General features: G+C 41.4%; 1 protein-coding gene across 1 annotated transcript in view; it reads right to left on the bottom strand.

Annotated features, from left to right (window-relative positions):
* The window catches only part of lef1 (lymphoid enhancer-binding factor 1), an 87,805-nt gene that overhangs the window by 2,103 nt on the left and 67,118 nt on the right, over positions 1-18,584 (bottom strand). Inside the window, exons 7-8 of the mRNA XM_007560636.2 lie at positions 17,938-18,112; positions 13,901-13,949 (exon numbers count right to left, since the gene is read on the bottom strand). Of these exons, the coding sequence (XP_007560698.1) occupies positions 13,901-13,949; positions 17,938-18,112 (224 nt within the window). The remainder of the gene's footprint in view (positions 1-13,900; positions 13,950-17,937; positions 18,113-18,584) is intronic.

The following is an 18,584-nucleotide window of genomic DNA, read 5'->3' on the forward strand; positions in this document are numbered from 1 at the left end:
ACCAGGTGTGTGCTAATTGCTGCTGGCTAGTCTGAAGGAGCTGAATGGAGACAGTGCTCTGTGAGGCAGAAGCTCTTAAATTTAGAAACTGCAGCTCTGAAGAGGAGCTTCGTTCTTGAAGTCGCCTTTATGGACGAAGCTCCTCCTCAGAGCTGCTTGGACCAACCAGGCGTTTTCCACAGCTGAATGGTTGCCATGGAGATTAAAAGATTTCTCAAACATGCATGAAAGAATCAAAGCAACAGTCCAGGTGTGTTTTTGATGAGGGAATAAGATAATAACATGATGGAAAACTTGGTTTTACACGATACTGCCCTTTTAAAGTGGAGCATCTGTAACGACTAATGGTCATGCTTATTGTAATTATTAAGCGATTAGTTTATTTATTGCTTATTGTGAAAGACTTATCGGCAGTAAAAAGTCGCTCACATTCCAGACAGACGCGTCAGGCTGAGCCGCCTCACTCTGCAGACTCTCACCGCCATTCCCACCGCCGTCCTCATCCTCATTCCCATCCACTCCATCCATCAGCAGTTTTTTTTTTTTTTTTTTTTGGACATTCAGCTGACTGAACGGAGCGGCGAGCCACACTCTGAACTCCAGAGGTCAGAGGTCGGCGACAGGAAGTGGGCCGGCCCGGCTTTGATGACCCAGCTGGCAGCACTTCTCTGTTTCAGCCGAGCAGCTTCTGGCTGACATTTCAGCTCCGGCTGCAGGTGGGCGAGCGGCGGGGAAACAGAAAAAAGAAATCCGGCTTTTTTCCCTCAATGCCCACATTATGCATTTATAACCGTAGAAATAAAAGGTGCAACCTCAAACGTAACTGGCCCTCTGACAGTTCCCAGTCCGTTCTTGGCACGCTGGACTGGTTTTACAGCTAATACTCAGCTATTAGGAGAGCAGTTCTCCCTTAATGTGAGAGAGGTTCTCATATTTTTTAACACCTCTTCTTCCTTGATCCTCCCTGAACTTTTATGGCTAAATTCACGCAGCAGGTCTTGATGTTCAGTTCAGATTTTTGGCTAAAATCAGATTTGTTTTTGTGTGTTTTGAATGGCTGTTTATACTAATTAAACACAACCGCAATCAGACCTCAGAGAACGGTTTACGACCCCTAAAGCAACAAACATGAGCAGAAGAAGAACGTTGACGTCACTCAGCAGAGCTCCGTTTACAGAAGCAGTAATGGACGCCGCCGTCTGCAGATCAATTTTAAAGCCGCTGAGCACCGGGATAAAATCCTAAGACGAATTAAGCTAATAAAAATAAAGATAAAAAGAAAGAACGGCTAATAGCGACAGCCTGCAGGCAGCTTCTGGAGAACTAAGAGTGGTGGGGTCGGGATGTGATGCTTCACTGGCGCAAACTTCTTTCACAATTTCAGAATTATAATTTTCAACCATTATTTACTTTGCATGGTTTATTCTGATGCAGGATTATGATGCATGTCTCACATTTTATCCAATGAAAAAGTCAGATAAAACATGACGGTTCAGACTGCAGACGCTTTGAAAACTATCGGATACGTAAACGATTTAGTTCCACATAGGAACGTGGAAGAAAATCGGATTTTATTTTGGGTGAAAAGATCGTAATGGGGTCGTTTACAGTGCTGTGCAAAAGTCAGACATGGGTCGCGTACGGGCAAAACAACAAGTTCTTCCTCTGGCCATAAATATCCAGGGGAAGAAGCTGGAATCAAACATGCAACTTTCTGATTGCAAGACAACTACACTTCCCTATGAGCTCCCTCTACTGGTCAGGCAAAGAGTGAGTGCCAACCAAAGACGCTAAGTGAGCGCTGGAAGCTAACTACAGCCGCATATCATCAGCATAGACACGAACGTCTTGACAAGACAAAGCTTCTGAAAAGTGGAATAAAGGATAATATGGTTATGTTCAAATTCAAAAATACTCTATTGATTCCAAAGGGAAATTAAATAATTTCACAACAAAATAGAAAAGTATGAAAAATATTGACAAAAATCTGTCCAACTACACATCATCCAAAACAAGAAGGAATAAAACAAGGAACCAGAAACCAGAAAAATAATTTCTCTCTAGAAAGCCAGAAATGAAGTTTTGAAAAAGAAAAAATCTCAATGAAAGTCCAGAGCTGCTCCAACATGCTGCCGCTCTGAGCGGCGCAATTCTTGAAAACTTATCTGGAAAATGTTTTTAAAAAGGTTTTAAAATTGGACCAATGCTATAAATAACTCCTTCAGTGACAGACTGCTGCATCTGATGTGCACAAAGTAGAGTTATAGTAGATCCTTCCTCCCAGCTGTTGGACTCTATAACCATCACTGCCCCCAACAAACTCAGTAAATGTTTGAATCCCTGCTGGATCTTTGGACAATTTCATCTAAAGAAAGCAAACCCGCAGCCAATGAGCATGTTGGTCTTTTTGTGAAGAGCAGCTTTGGAAACGAAGCATTTGCTTCACTCTGCATCAAGATAAACCAGTTACTTAACATGCACACACACCAGCTCCGTTTAATCCGCTTCAATTAAACTCCAGTCCGTTTGTATAGAAAGTTCGGTTTGAACTTTCTGAATTCATAATCTGATCTGCCCTCAAACCTCTGTTCGGTTAAAATAACTCTGATGTGCTTCGAATGCATATGTAAACAACAAGCGGACCAAAGACTGCACAATAGCAGGAAGTAGACTACAGCGCAGGGCATTCTGGGTAAATACAACCTAAACAAATGTCAAAGTCAATTGCCAGTGGGAGAAATTGTGTGACGTGTTTTACCAACCACAAACAAAATCCTACAACAGCTCAAATCTAACGCTACCCCATTTTTTTCCATGTTGAGAAGAAGACAGCTTCTTCTCAACAAGTCGTTTTCTTCAGTGGTTCTTGCTGTAGCGCCCCCACAGGCGAGGGGGGGAACAGGTTTTTCAAAGGTTGTGTTTCATTTGAAACAGTGCAGGTGAAAGCAAACCGCAGCAGCTGGAAATGTAACAAATCAAATGAGTCTACCAGACTATCAGGTGTAAAAACAGCCTGAGTTTCATGACCTAAATCTGATCCAACAAAGATCTGAAGCTTTATCCAAACTGCCCCCCTTCCTCACTGGGAAATTGTTGTCAGCCGGTTCTTTTCCCCCTCTGTGATCTGGGCTAACGTACCAGAGTTTGCTTCAGCTATTGACAAGCTATAAAGGAGAGTTATTTTAGACCAGAGCAGCATCAAATAGAATCTGTGATCAAAGTGGAGAGGCAGAGACAGAGGTGGGCAGACGCCTCCTGCGACTCAAACGATGTCTGAACGGTGAGGAGGAGCGGAAAAAAAGCAGCCATATTAGTTTGTTTCTCCCTTGTGGCAAAGGAGAGCAGTCAGCAGAGTCCTGCAACGTGAAGCCCTAAAACACACATGCAAACAGACTGCTTCCCCACATGCGGATAAAAGGGAGCGGGACAGAGGAGCGCTGACCCCGGAGCTGCGCGCGGAAAGACAGGGAGAGAGATCTCCTGTCGCTTTTATTTACCGTCTTTTCATCCCAGGATCTGAAGGCAGGCCCGCGCCCGGCCCTGCACCCAGTTTCCTGGGGAGCGTTTTTCCTTCCCCCACGGCAGACATGAAAAGCACCGGCCTTCCTGCCTGGGGAAGAGTCCTGAGGCTCCGGGCCACTTCGTTTGAAAAGAGGAATTTAAAAAAAAGTGGCAGTGGTTGCAGCAGGGCTGGTTGGATGTCCACTGGAAAACGCAGCAAGCGCTGCCCAAAACAGATGATAAATTATCCCAGAAGTTATCATGATAAACGATAATATTCTCAAAGATCAATAACATTTAAACACAGGAACTGTGTTAAATATCCAAAATAAATAAACAAAACAACAAATAAAATGAATTATGACGTTTCTGTAAACAAAATTGTCCTTTAAGAAAAGGCGAGTTCAAACCAAAGCACCAGACTTTTACCAGTTTGTTTTTGGTAGAAGGAGAAAAATAATAAATCTTTCCAATGGAAATCATTGAGCTTGTTTTCATTTATCATGCGACTAATTAATTTGTTACAAAAGACCTAAAATAATTGGACTTTACCTTCTAAAATTTATGCAAATCCACACATAGCCTAAATGTTAAAACTTAAAAATGTTAATATGTTCAAGCTACACATCTTAAGTTTACACAACTCGACTAATTTGATCATTTTAAGTTGTAATGACATAGTAGTGCACATAACTCTACTGTAAAATCCAATTAATTCTTCTTTCTTAAAAACTTAAATTTCATTAAAATATCTGATTGACATTAACTTGTGTAATTTCAGTGAGCTTAAGTTAATTTATTCAATCTGACTATGTTGGAATTACATTTACTTTATTTTTTAAACTTGAAACTTTATATAAAAAGGAAACCATTTGGTTTTATTTAATCCTGCTCAACAGGAACAGACAGCAGTTTGCTCACTGTTTTCATGTAAGGCTATGAAAACGAACAAGCATCTCAGTTCCACGTATGCAGTCATAAAGAGCTGCTGTTTTTAGGTTATTACTGTCATAACTACTGCCCTGCATTGTCAAACTGTTCGCATTAATATATTCTAGTGTCTGTTTTTATTACTGTTATTATTATTAAAACTCATTTTTCTGCCAAAAAAACAATGGTTTAGTTGCTGCAATGCATTATGGGATACCTCACTGGCCAATCCCAACTGTCTCACAACCTTTAAAACATTTTTACGTCTGAAGACCCTCAAATTCTTTAAATCAAAACCTTATAAGTTAAATCCACTTAATTTATTCAATTAGTCAACACAGTAGCTCACTAAACTGAAAATCTAAACTTATATTCCCTCCTCTTTTTCAGTTAAAAACAACGTAATAATTTACAGTGCAGGCTGGGATTCAGGAGCAACTTGACCCTTCCTCACCTCCCTCCTCTTCCTCCGTCTGTATTAGAGCTGAAGAATGCTCGCTGGAATCCGGCTTTTTTTTCTTTTTTTTTTTGCAGGAAATGAAACGCTCCTCTGTTTGAGGGCGAGCGAAGCCTCACCCCATCCTCCCCCCTTTGCCTTTACGCGACGGGCGGATGGAGGGATGGAGGGATGGAGGGATGGAGGGACGGGGGAGGAAGGAGTCTCCCCCGGCGTTTGAAGTGTGGGAGGTTAAGATAACTGGCACAGCCTCGTGCCTCAATCGCTGCTTTCACCTCGCCGGCCAAATCAAAGCACCCACAGCTGCCCCCCGCCCCTCCTCCACCCAGAGCGAAGGGGTTTTTCTGTTTGGAGCCATTAAAAAGAAAAACACAGCCGACAAATTACTCTAAAAATAAGCCGAGTGTGGAGAGGTGCGAGGAGCAGAAGGTGCAGCAAAGAGAGGAAGGGGGAAACGGGGGAGACTTCATGCCTGAGAGGGCTTTCCACAAGTTTCAGCCCGGCTCTCATTGCTTTACATTTCACTTTCAAGTAATCCTCTAAAAACCACTTGATCATTAGTTCTTCGGGCTTTTTGAAGATCTTTGAAAGGTTGTCTGTGGACTTTGCTGCTGTTTTCGCTCCAAGGTTCCTAAAGTCTGGAAAAGTATGAAAATTGATTCAAGTTTCATCCAAGTGTGGAAGTGCATCCATCTGTCTGTCCGTCCGCCAACCTTTCTGTCCGTTTATCCAAACTTCCCTCTGTGGATCCATCGGTTTATTCCCTCCATCCATATGTATCTGTCCAGTCATCCTTCCATTTTTACCGTTTCTAGTTTTAGCAATTTGACATCAAGCTCAAAATGTGGCTACATTTTGAAGTTTAGCCCTTTGAAGAGGAGAATCTTTTTGTTTTAAAACTGACCTGTAGGGGGCAGCAGCGCCCCCAGCTGCATCAGTAGAAGAACAAAAACCACTAACTTAAAAGTTAGCTGCATTAACCCTAAACTCCTAATCAATAATATTACTTCCAGTAACGCTAAACCAACAAGGTATTTAGCGGATGCTAATGCTAAAACATTAGCTGCTTAATTACCAAGCCTAGCAGTTTGTCCATGTAAGTGTTTTGTTTTTCTGGATATATTATTTGTTTGTTGTAGAACTAATGCTCAATAAGCATTCGTTCTGCTAACAACAAAGCACTATACCAACATGGTATTTAGCAGAAGCTAATGCTAAAGCGCTAACTTTAATTGAAATTATATCCCTGCTTGAAAGACTAGAGCCTTTAAGCAACAATTTGACAAATTAACGTCAGCAGAGTGGTGAAGTAACAGGGTAAACTGGTGGGACTGATCCAAAGCTTCATCTTTATACTGAATTATTAGGCAACCAGGAAATTTTTCAATAAATTAAAGTGTTTTTACACTGTAGAGTTTGCATCTAGGAAAATGTGTCAAAATCTCGACACTCAAGAACTTTCACACTTAGAAATATATTCCTCCTCCTTCCCTCCATTTGTCCGGAGAAACTTTCCCTCCAAATGTCAAAAACACAACAAACATGTTCCTATTAAACTTGAGCTGGACTTCCTGCTTCATTTCTAATCCCCTGACGGTATTAAAGAAACAAAACAACAGCTCTGCTTTCCCAAATGAAGTGCAGAAGAGGGAGAGACAAGAGGAAGGAGAGCTGATCACTGCAGGGTAGAGGAGGGTGAGGTCTGATTGTGGTTAGCAGCGGGGGAACGGGGCTGGTACAGTCACCAAAAACCCCAAACCTCAGGCATGCGTGGGCGAGACTCGCAGCGCAGCGTGGAGGGGCGAGGGGGGTCAGTGGGAGCCATCGCCCACATCTGAGGGAACGTCGCTGGGGGCCCGAGCAGCTGAAGTCTGGCCCCGTGCCCCCGCACAGCTCCGTCTGAGAGGAGATGGAGGGAGGCGGGGGCGCGATCAAAGAGCCGGCACAATGGCCGCCTCCTCTGCTGCGGTGGCGCTTCAAAGGGACGCGGCTGCTGCTCACATCCAGCACCGGGACAGAGGAGAGGGCAGGAAAACCTCAGCGGGGAAAATGAGGCAGAAAATGAGTGAAAGAAGAGCCGGGCTCAGGTTCCGCCTCCCCAAAAGCAAACAACCCCGAAACATCACAGAAACACAGAGGCTTCATCCTCTGATAACGATCTCATGGAGTCAAACCTCCTTTAAAACACGACGTTGTTTATACAGCACCTTTCAGCAGAGGCTACTCAACGTGCTTCAACAGAGGCGGTTGAACGATAAATTAAAACAAGCTCAATAATTTCCATGATTTATCGGTTTTCTCTTCTCTCTCTCTAAATACCACAAACTGAAAAAAGTCTTCAGTCTGGAGCTTTGGTCTCAACTATCAGGAAACTTTGGGTAACATTTTATTTGAAGGAATGTGCATAAGAGTGACATAACACCTGTCATTAAAGGATGAATGTTTAGGGCTGTTCTGTCATTCGGTAAATAATGACACTTTATAGGAACGTATTAAACGTATGTATTAAAATGATCATTATTTACTGAATAATCACGACAACCACAAACATATGACATGTCAGACTTATGCACACCCCTTCAGATACATTATTACCCAAAGTTGTTTACAGAGACTTCATAATTTATGTCGTCATTTCTGTTTTGTTAATTCAAAATGTCTTGTCCAGTGGCAATATTAAATTTTCATTTAATATTCTTAGAGAATGTCTTCTTGCAATATTATGCAAATACCATTATATCACTCAAAGATTATCTCAAAATAACAATATTATTGTTTATCGCAATAACTTCTGGGACAATTTATCGTCCAGCAAAATGTGTTATTGTGACAGAGGTCAGAGATGCGAATCTTTCAGTGTATTTGATTTTTATGTTGATTTTTAGATTTACGATTCAATTCAATTCAGAAACAACTTTTCTGTTATGAGGCTGACAGGAGGAAAAGACAGAAGCTGTGTTTCCATTAACCATATAACTGAGCAATTTGACATTCAGAAAGTAAATTTGCTAGGTGACTTGCAGAACTCCTGTGGTTGCTAGGTGACTGGCAGAACTCCTGTGGTTGCTAGGTGACAGGCAGAACTCCTGCGGTTGCTAGGTGACAGGCGGAACTCCTGTAGTTGCTGGGTGACAGGCGGAACTCTTTAGTTGCTAGGTGACGGGCAGTGCTTGTTGATTTGTGACTTTAAATTCAGAAGGTTTTTGAAACGGCTCATTTTCCAGACACCAAAAAATATTAACTTAATGCTAAAAATCAGCAGGGTGATTTTTTTAAGTGCTTGGACTAATTTTAGAACCCATAAAAGCCCAAATAAAAGTACAAAAACATGCAAAAAAAAAAAAAAGGAATGTTTTTAGCTATTTGATGTATTTCTAAGAGCGCTGTGTGGGAACATCCCAAAGGGATTAATGAAGTCCGTCTGTCTATAAGCTTGAGTTTAGAAGGCTGCAGCAGCCCTGGAGTTAGAGTGGGGAAACTGGGGAGGAAGAGAGGAAGCGGAGAAGACATGACAAAAAGCAACGCGGCCGGACCTTCATAGAGTTCCTGCAGCTGGCCCAGCCTCAGCACAATGGGTCTGTGACTCAACCAAAACAACTACTGCGCTCCAGTCTAAACAACCCCACCAGCCGGGTTCCCCCCCTCGGAGCGTCAAAAAGGGGCCGGGACGCAGTGGAGTGAGAGATCCTCTCACTTTAATTACACCAACGGAGTGCTAAGAGGAGCGTTTTGCTCAACAGAGCATGCTTTGTAAGAGGTGGGGGGGGGGAGACATTTCCGATTCCATTTCCTACCTCCAGAAACATTAGCCGAGGTGTTGCTCCGTTTAGAGTCCAAATTTCCACCTCCTACATCTAGCTATCCCACATTCCAGCCAGTTTGGAAAGAAAACATCCTCTCGTTTTGCATTTGCTGCAAAAGTGGTTTTTTATCCTTTCCCAATTAGGTGGGGTCACTAATAAGGCAGGGTGTGGAGGCACTGGGCTGTGCCGCCGCGGCCCAGAGGCTCAGCGTCAGATTCAAACGGCAGACGCCAAAAATCGCCTAATTGCAGCTGGAGAGTGTGTGTGTGTGTGTGTGTGTGTGTTGGGATGAGGTTCTGAGAGAAAAACGATGAGAGGAAACAAATAACAGGACAAAATTTGGCAACGGGGGACCAGAGGATGAGGGGCTGAACTCTGAGATTTTCTGTTTTCCTTTTGGCCAGTTTCTCTGAACACACGCTCGCCTCCGTCTTCCTCTTTTCTCATCAAAGACATTTGACAGCTGACTTCTGGCTGCTCACATCAGACAACGACGGAGCGGAGGGGAGGTGCCGCTGAAGCCAGAACAACACTTTCATTATATTTTCCGGAGCAGAAAAACTGGCCGTTAATTGCAGAGATTTTTTCTGTCTTTTTTTTTTTTTTTAAACATCCTGGATGAAACTGAAAACAAGTGAAGAATCACAACTCCTGCAGCTCCGCACTGCAAAAACAATAAACTTTGCCAAGTATTTTTGTCTAGTTTCTTACTCACTTGAAATATGTCAAAAGAACTTATAAGTAACTTTTCACCAAGATATAGGAGTTTGGTTTAAGTAAATAATTCCTTAATATTAATAAAAAGGTACTAAAAACAACCGAAGCACTTAGAAAAAAGAATCACCCAGCTGGTTTTTGATGTCTGGAAAATGAGCCGTTTCAAAAACCTCCAGAATGAAACGTCACAAATCAGCAGGCACTGCGCCGTTACCTAGCAACCCCAGCAGGTTTACTGGTGTATGAGCTATACAATGGCTGCTGGAAAAGTCACACTGCAACAACACAAAATCTGTCCAAGTATTTTTGGTCTAGTTTCTATTACACATGCCTGAATACACTTGGAATAAGATAAAACAAACTTACAAGTAACTTTTCAACAACTTTTCAGAGCTTACGTTAAACATTCATTATTATTTATTTAAAAAGTTATTACAAGATTATTTCACTTATAACATGGGAAAAATGTCTTGTTACAAGTGAAATAATCTGCTGGTGGAACAAAAGCTTTTTTTAATCAGTATTAAGGAATTATTTACCTAAAATAAGCTCCTGTATGTTTCTGAAATGTTACTTGTAAGTTAGTTTTGTCTTTTTTCAAGTGTCTTAAGATATCTACACTAGAAACTAGACCAAAATACCTGGTAAGGTTTTGTGTTTTTGCAGTGCTTGGTGCTCTAAAAAGCCGGCTTTGTTAGGTGTGTGAGTGTGATAAAGTGAGCAGCAGCTGAAATGAGGGGGAAAGCCTGCAGGGCGTGCAGATAACTATCGCAGAGGCTGTGAATCAGCGGCTGACTCAGACAAAAGGCTAACAGCGTGGAGGAACGGATTCCAGCGAGAGAAAACAAGGTGACAGAGAAACCGGGTCATCATGAGAAAATGAAACGTCGAGGCATAAAAAACAGTCTGAGAGAGAAAAAACACAGCAGAGACCAGAAAACATGAAGATATTCCAAAAAATCAAGGAGTTCTTTCCCAGCAGTCACTTTTTCTAGTCCTAAAACGGGACTTATATGGAAGAGGATTAGAGCCACTGAAAAAAATACAGATTCTGACTTTAATCAGCTGGATAAAAAGAAATTAATAAAAAAAATCACTTAAATCTAACATCCTTCCTTCCTCAAGAAAGTTAATTCTCCTTCAAGTACCAAGCTGCATTAAAGTGGGAATTCTGAGATTAAAACAGGAATTGTTAGATTAAAGTCACATTTTGGTTTAAGAAAAAGTCAGGATTCTAAGATTAAAGTGAGAATTTCTAGATTAAATTGGGAATTATAAATATATAAAGAAAGTAGGTAACACACTCAGTCTATTCTCTGAGTGGGGAACATCTACTCTACATATGAGGTGCCAACTCCCCACTGACTGCTGCATGCATATAAGCAATAGAAAACTTACTCGGGGCACAAATAGAAAGGTTATTTACTTGTGTAGCCCCCGATTTAATGCCGCCCTGGGCAATTTCCAACACGTTCCACATCAGGTTCATAATGTTGTTAAGACACGGAGGGTTTAGGAGCTGGAGAGTATGAGCAGCAATTTCTACACTTTTAAATGGAGACACATTGACAGAAAGAATAAGAATATGCTGCAGGCTATTTATGGTTATTAATGCAAGAAAAATTGAGAAATTAGAAGATTATCCCAGATTATGAATCAAATCAGTAGCGGTTATCAGAGCTACTGATTTGATAAAGTGCAAATCAAAAGTGCACTTTTGATTTGCACTTATTCAAATCAAAAGTGCATCAAGCTGCATGTTGATGCGTTTATTTATTGAAAACAGTTCTTAGTTTTCATTTATGTAATATAGAGACAAACCACTTTTAAAGCTCGCATAGCACAAAATCTCCACCTTCAAGAACAAAAACATTTAAAGTTCAAAGAAAAACCTTGAAAAACCTCTAACTATTGACGAGTAGTCAAGATAACAAATTTGCCTGCAGGATCAATTGTCCCAGAAAGTGTTTCGATAAATGATAATATTGTTTTCAAGTGATATAATGATAATGGCATAATAATCCCAGAATGTATTCTCAAAGATCAATAACCTTTAAATTCTAATGAATATTTAATACTGGAATTCGAAAACATTTTAAAATCCAAAATAAATAAAACAACAAATGAAAGTAATTATGAAAAAAACAAGGGTCTAGTTGAGACCACAACGCCAGACTGAAGACTTCTGTCGTCCAGTTTCTGGTAGAAAGAGAGGAAAACATTAAACTGAGTTTGTTTTAACTTTTCAGGCGATCAATTTATTTATTGCTTATTGAGACAGGCCTATTGATCGGGCTGCATGGGAGCAAAACAAAACACTCTGGAAGTGTTTCATTTCTCTAAACTCAACTTGCACATTTTCGTCTCAATCTTTGACTGTAATAAAGAAAGAAAATGTCGGGAGCTTAATTGAAGAATCAATTAAAGTAACAACAACGTTTCTCCTCGACTGTTCAAACAGAGAGAGAGACAGATGGGACGGATGAAAAGAAACAGACAAACGAGTTCATTTAAAGATGTTTTTGGCATCTACAGCAGGCGAACCTCAATCCAGCTCTCTGGGATCTGCATAAATTGAGGGCTTGGGGAGTTGTGGCAGTATCCCCGGTATTATGCATATTAGTTTAAGGCTGTCACTGAGAATCAGCCGGGGTGTCCATCCCGCCGCGGCTAGGCGCTGCTAATTATTGGATCAGAGATGAAGTGGCTTTTTTGCGCTTGTGCTGACGGCTCTTTGAAAACCGGCTGTTTATATAAAAACGGGAGACAAAAGGAAAAAGCAGAGCGGCCTAATTTTGGGTTCAGAGAGCCCCGTTGGGTCAAGAATTGATCAAGTGGAAAACCTTTGAGTCGTTGGACCGACTTGTCACGTCAGCCCGGATTTTTCTGGCAGCGGAATAACGGGATCCTCCCAGTGAGGAAAAATACTGCTGCCTTTGATACAAACTGAAACATCTGAATCTAAAGCTCCACGCAACTTTAGCGTGTTAAAAAAAATGGCTGCCTGTGTTATGAGAGCTTTTCAAACACCCAGAGACCCCAGAAGCCATGAAATCTTATTAAGCCGAAGCATCTCATTAAGGTCCTGCTTCATCCAACCTGTTCTGCTTTACAAAGGCGACATATGCAGCCCATATGGACACCAAGCCTCCACCAGCAGCAAAATAACATAATCCAGCTCCTGTCAGGACGAGACGCACCGAGAGCAGCTTTCTGACCTGCCAGTCTGGGTTTGACCAAGATCTGGTTCAATTAAACTAGACTGTGATCCGAATCAATACTTGGTTGCTAAGTCTCCCCTTGATCATCCCTGAAACTGATCACTGAAACTCAGAAATTCAATCTTTTTCTGATCTGTGAACTCACCGTACCTAAAAAATACCATGTAGGGCTGAAACGATTAATCCTATTAATCGTGATGAATTAATTATTGAAATAATTCAAATAAATTAATAAATTAATTGTTATAGACTCAAAAAAAGGCAATTTGCTGAAGAACAAGACTGACAGAGCAAGAATTAAGCAAAACCTGTACAAAAACATTCACATTTTCTTCCCAAAACTTAGGACAGGTAAAGCTGGTACCTGGTCCAGTACCTTTCTGCAGAGATAATTCAGTAAGCTAGCATGAATTATGGGCTTTGCAATGTTGCATTCACAGACAACAAGAAAAAAATGCTTGAGAGTCAAATCTGGTCAAAACCTGTATGGTTCAGACATTTTATACACAGCAGAACAGAAAACACACACATGCAGGCATTCGACACCGTTTGGGTTAGCATAGAGCGCTACACAATGGCCATGGTGAGGTTATGGTGGACCTGTTTAGGATTAGTCTGCGAGCGCAAGCTCTCAAGTCGGTGTTTAACAGTTTAAAAAGGAAACTTGACAAATATTAACCAGACAGGGAGGGCATAGAGGTGGTCTTACCATATTCTCAGATGTACGCCGTTTTCATTCTCTGGCCTGTACCTGCAGAAAATTGCATCTTTTTTAACAGTTTGTTGTTTTTCTTAACGTAACTGGACGCTAACCGTCCAAGTGGACTTACACAGACCATGAAAATACTGACATTTAACCTAAGGTGTAATTCTCAGTGGATTACAGCTGCAGAGCTAAGAGGAGGGCTTGAAAAGCGCAGATAAACAAGGTCAGCAGAGACATACTGTGGTGCAGAAAAATAGTGCAAAGCCCAGAATCTGTAAGTACTCCGAAGAAAAGGACAGACTAATCCCAAAGTAGGTGTAATATGTGGAGGCTATGGCAGGATAAAGAATGAATGGATTAGGGAATGCTCAGGGTACAAAAAAAACAAAAACAAGTCGGGTCAGAACGCTGATGGGTGATGAATTTGGATCACGTTTGGCTCTACTTTCATTTGCATTTAGTCCCGTTTTTAATGGGAAATAATTATGCAGCAAAACACCGTAGCAGATTATTAATCCCAAACTCCTAAATGCAAAAACCACACAGAAGCTGCAGCAGCACTCACCTGTGGCCGTTTCCTGCATCTTCTCCCTCTTCCGCTTCTTCTTCTTCCCCTAAAAATATACAGAGGAACGCATAAAGTGTGGCTCCAGCACTCACGCTCACTAGACCACTCGGATATCCTGCTGCTGACTGCCATGTTCACTCATCCCCTGCTGGGCAGCCGAGCAGCGAAACCCCAGCCTCCGCACTCCACCACAACCCGCAACCCTGAGAGGAACCCAGCAACCGAGTGTCGTCTGCTCTGCACAGCCAGACAAGCTGCAAAAACACTAAACCTTACCCGGGATCATCGGTCCAGTTTAGTGCAGAAATCTGTTTAAATAAGACCAAACTAAATTACAGAGAACCTCAGCAAAATATAGGAGCTGGTTTTAATTCCTTAATATTGATTAAAAAAAATTTCTAGTTCCACTGGCTCATTATGTCACCTGTAACATGTTAAATTTTTCCCTTGTTTTAAGTGAAATAATCTGCCAGTGGAACTAAAACTTTTTCATCAATATTAAAAATCTGACTTGCTGAAAAGCTACTTGTAAGTTAGTTTGGTCTTATTTCGACTCTACTAAAAGTGTTTTCCAAAGTGGAGCCTCAGAAAGTAAAAAAAAAAAAATTTAACCAGATTTTCAATTGCATAGATTTTTTTATCATATAATCTGTTACTTATTATCAAACTTAAGTTAAATTAACTTATTGAAATGTTATTTGTCGTGCTCGTCTTTCTGATAGCAGTGCTTCGATTGCAGTTTTCTGGATGATAGACGATCTTTAAGAAGCTCGAACTGCTGATTCAGATTTTGGCCGATATAAACGTTTTGGCCACCGATCTCCCAAAATTTTGAAAATTGGGCCCATTTATCTGGTACACCGTCCTTTCTGAATGGCTGCCAGTCAAATTTAAGCTGCTTTGCTCCTCAAGCTAGCGTAGCAAGCACCCATGGAAACGTTTCTGACAGGAAAGGGGCAGAAGGAACCGTCCAGCAGCCACACCGCAGTGGAAAACCCCAAGAATTCATGACCAGCTAAAAGCAGAGGCAGCATTTATGTTAAACAAATGCAATAATTATAAAATTGAGAATGAAAGAGAAAAAAAATGTCTAAAAGTCGATATCTCTTCACATATTTTGTAGCATTGTGAGAGTATTGTCTGTAGGCTAGCAAGTAGCTCCAAGGCGAAAAGCTAACGCTGTTTGGACGGCCGAATATTTGCACCAAAAACTAAAAATACTTGGTAAAACTAGCTGTTCGCAAATCTTTGTCAATATTCTGCTAATGTCAAAAGAACACATTTTTGCAATTACTGTTTAAAATCATGCATGAATAAGCTTGTTGTAAACAGGTAATGAGACGTATTCATAATTGAGCCGTGGCGCTAACGCTCATCTTTCAGCCAATCAGAGGAGACATTGGTGTCTTAGTCAGTGACAAGCCCCGCCCACAGGGCGTGGCTACGTATGCAGCCTTTTAGGGGTGATGGAGGCGCCGATTTTACAGATGAGCTATGGAATCATCACGCTGGAATAATACATAACTTTTCATGAACTGTGATGATGTGAGCTGCACCTTGACTGAAAACCCCAAAACAAACCATCATCCTCCTACTACTTCCTGTCGTCTTCTTTGTTGTTTCCGTCAGCACTAACATCTGGTTGTGGATCACATGACTCGCGTGATGCTAAAAGCGTGTTTTGATATGCCTGAAAAAACTTAATTGAAAAACGTGTTTGTTTTTTTTAACATTTCCATTGAACAAATTTATTTCAAGTTGCTCCATTTTATGGTTAATGGCAACGCAGCTGGTGTGTGTTTTTGCAGTGCATGTTAAACTGCTCTGTCTACGTCTGACATCGTGAAGATGAGAAACAATAAGAGCAATTAAAATATTCTCTAAAACTGGAGCAGTATCCTCTGCAGAGAGCAGCACTCTCCTTCCAGTAAGGACATGTGAGGATTTATAGCTTCAGCTAAATCCCCAAAGGGGGGGGACTAAAGGTATAGATAGCAGAGAAGAGTCGTTCTACTCAAATATGAGAAGCACTTTGGTTTCCAGCTGCAAAGTCTGCTAATCCACTTATTCATGAGCTAATCTGCCTTCTGCCGCTGCGGCAGGCGGCGAGGAGGACAGACCGAGCGAGTGTGGGTGAAAGGAGGGATGAGAGAGGTGCAGCACGCCTGAACTGTGTGGGGTTTCCAGGCAAGACATGCTTCCAGTCAACAGCTGGTGATTCACGCAAAGAATGAGTCAGGCTCTTATCTCACTGACGTGACTAACAGAAAGACCATCGACTTCTCCTAGGAAAGCTAGAGCAGCAGCTGATGCTGCTGCTGGGTCGCTCTCAGAGCAGCGGGTCGGCAGCGGAGCGGCGGCGGCACAAAGCAGGGGGCGCTGTCGATGTCCGAGGGGAGGCAGGTAAACACCACAAAGCACTTCGGTGGTGGAGTGAAGGTGAGTGCCGGAGCCACACTTTTAATAAAAGCTGGTGCTCTCTCTCAGAAAAAATATCACACGTCACATTCACACACACAAACACACACACGAGGACAGCTTTGGATACACACTCCTAAAGTGCTAAAGTTTGAAATCACATTTAAACTCTTTACTGTTTGGCTCCAAGCTGTCAGGTTTTCTTGAACAATTGTTCTCCAGGATTTCTGAAAGTCTTTTTTAAAGGTTTTCTTTGGACTTGGGCAGCTTCTTACTCCAGTGTTCAGCACTCCATTTTTAAAGGTAGACTCATTTTCGCTAAACCGCAAAACTTATAGATAACTTTTCCTTTAGCATTTGTTGATAACTTTAAAAGGCTCGGCTAATTCAGCATATATTTCAACATTTTGTATGAAACTACACACGTCTGGAATAACAGCGCATAACGTTCAGGTCAGTTAAATTGTTGCTCGAGGGTCGGAGTATTTCAAGAATATACAATCTGAATTTAAGCTGTTAGCACTTTAGCATTAGCTTCCATTAAATACCATGTTGATTTAGCACTTTACCATGAGCAGAACTAATGATTGTTGTTAGAACTTCAGGATTAGCGCAACTAACTATTTAGTTAATATAATACACTTTATTTAAAAGGAACAATATGGCGCTCAAATATAAAAGCCATTTGAGGTGCCACACCAGATTATAGAATAAGCTAATTTGTTGGTGCCCATCCCTGCTCCTTTTTATGTGCTCCACTTGTCTCAAAATGTTTAAAAAGCAGCGCAAGTCCACAGAAAGCTGTTAACAGACCTTCTCAAACCTTGGAGAGCTATTGACCAAGAAGGTTTGGCTGCCTGAATACAACAAACTCCTCAACACTTCTGAACTGTTGCCAACAGGTGCAGACGCAAAGCATACAGGTGTAAACGCTCTGCAAAGCACTTGAATGATGCAAACTCCAAAAAAAAACAGAAATACACATACAACAGAAAACACCTAGTGGTCTGGAGGACCTGTGTTTTTGTGGAGCTATTTGCAGCATTGTCTGTTTGGTTGCAGCATTTTTCCATTTTTGTATTTGTGCGTTTTGGAGTTTGCATCATTCATGAGTTTGCAGGCATTTTGCTGCACATTTGTTCCTCTCGGCTACTGTACTTTTGAATAGGAGAATATTCTAAAAACCTCTGTACGTCCTAAACCTTTCTGATTGCGCGCATTCAGAAACACAATGCGCAGCTGGGGGGAGCAGAGGTGAACTCTGGGAGGAACAATCCGGCCTCCTCGGCTCGCTCTGACAGCTGCTTTTATATCTGAAGCTCTACGCCGATGCGGCACATCAAAGACCAGCATCACCATTACAAGGCAATTTTCACTCTCAGTGACAATAATAATCACCGTGATCCTAACATCCATCTCTGTGTGGATGGCACCATAACAGTGTTATGAATTACACATTATGCAGAAACAAAGGCTCCGCAGACGGGCCCCATTAACACGGAGAAGGCTCCTGTGAATTAATGTGCACCTTTAAAAGACTAAATCACACAACAGACATAGAAACAACATGAATGCAAGCACGCGCACCGCTGCCGGTCTGTTCTGTTGATACTTACATAGTTGTCTCGAGCGGACCAGCCGGGGTAGAGCTGCATGTGGAGCTGCCGTTCCTTGCGGGCTAACTCATAATACTTAGCTTGCTCTTCCCGAGATAAAGCATGCCACTGTTTCAGTACAAAGATTACAGGGGGGACAAATACAGAACAGTTAATTGATATCATACAGCTGAATCTTCAGAGTTTGGTCAAAAGAATCCATTAATCATCCAAATGTTGCTGCTGATTTGAAAAAAGAAAAAAAATAAACAATAATGTGTGTTATGTCTTAAAATGAATAAGTTTTTCTTATAACAGTTCTGCTTGTTTTAAAAATTTTTACTGCTACTTTCACTGCAGATATAGACAAGTCTAGTCAAAAAGTCGATTTTTCTACTAGAAATTTCCTGATTTGTGAAAATCAGAACAACCTGCCTTGGATCTCTCACTTTACAATATATTTTGGGGGAAAGGAAGTCATTAATTCACAGAGCATCATCATACATGAACCAACCACATGATGGTTTTCACATTGGCAAAGTGTTGAGTTACTAATCTGAATATTTTCCAAATGGCCGATTTAAGACGAATAGAAACACTTCTATTCAGATAAGAATTAATAATTTCGAAGGCGACCCAGGCCACCTGGGTATCCGATTCAAATGTGA

The sequence above is a fragment of the Poecilia formosa genome, unplaced genomic scaffold (genome assembly GCF_000485575.1).
Source record: "Poecilia formosa unplaced genomic scaffold, Poecilia_formosa-5.1.2 Scaffold117, whole genome shotgun sequence".
NCBI classification, from domain to species: domain Eukaryota; kingdom Metazoa; phylum Chordata; class Actinopteri; order Cyprinodontiformes; family Poeciliidae; genus Poecilia; species Poecilia formosa.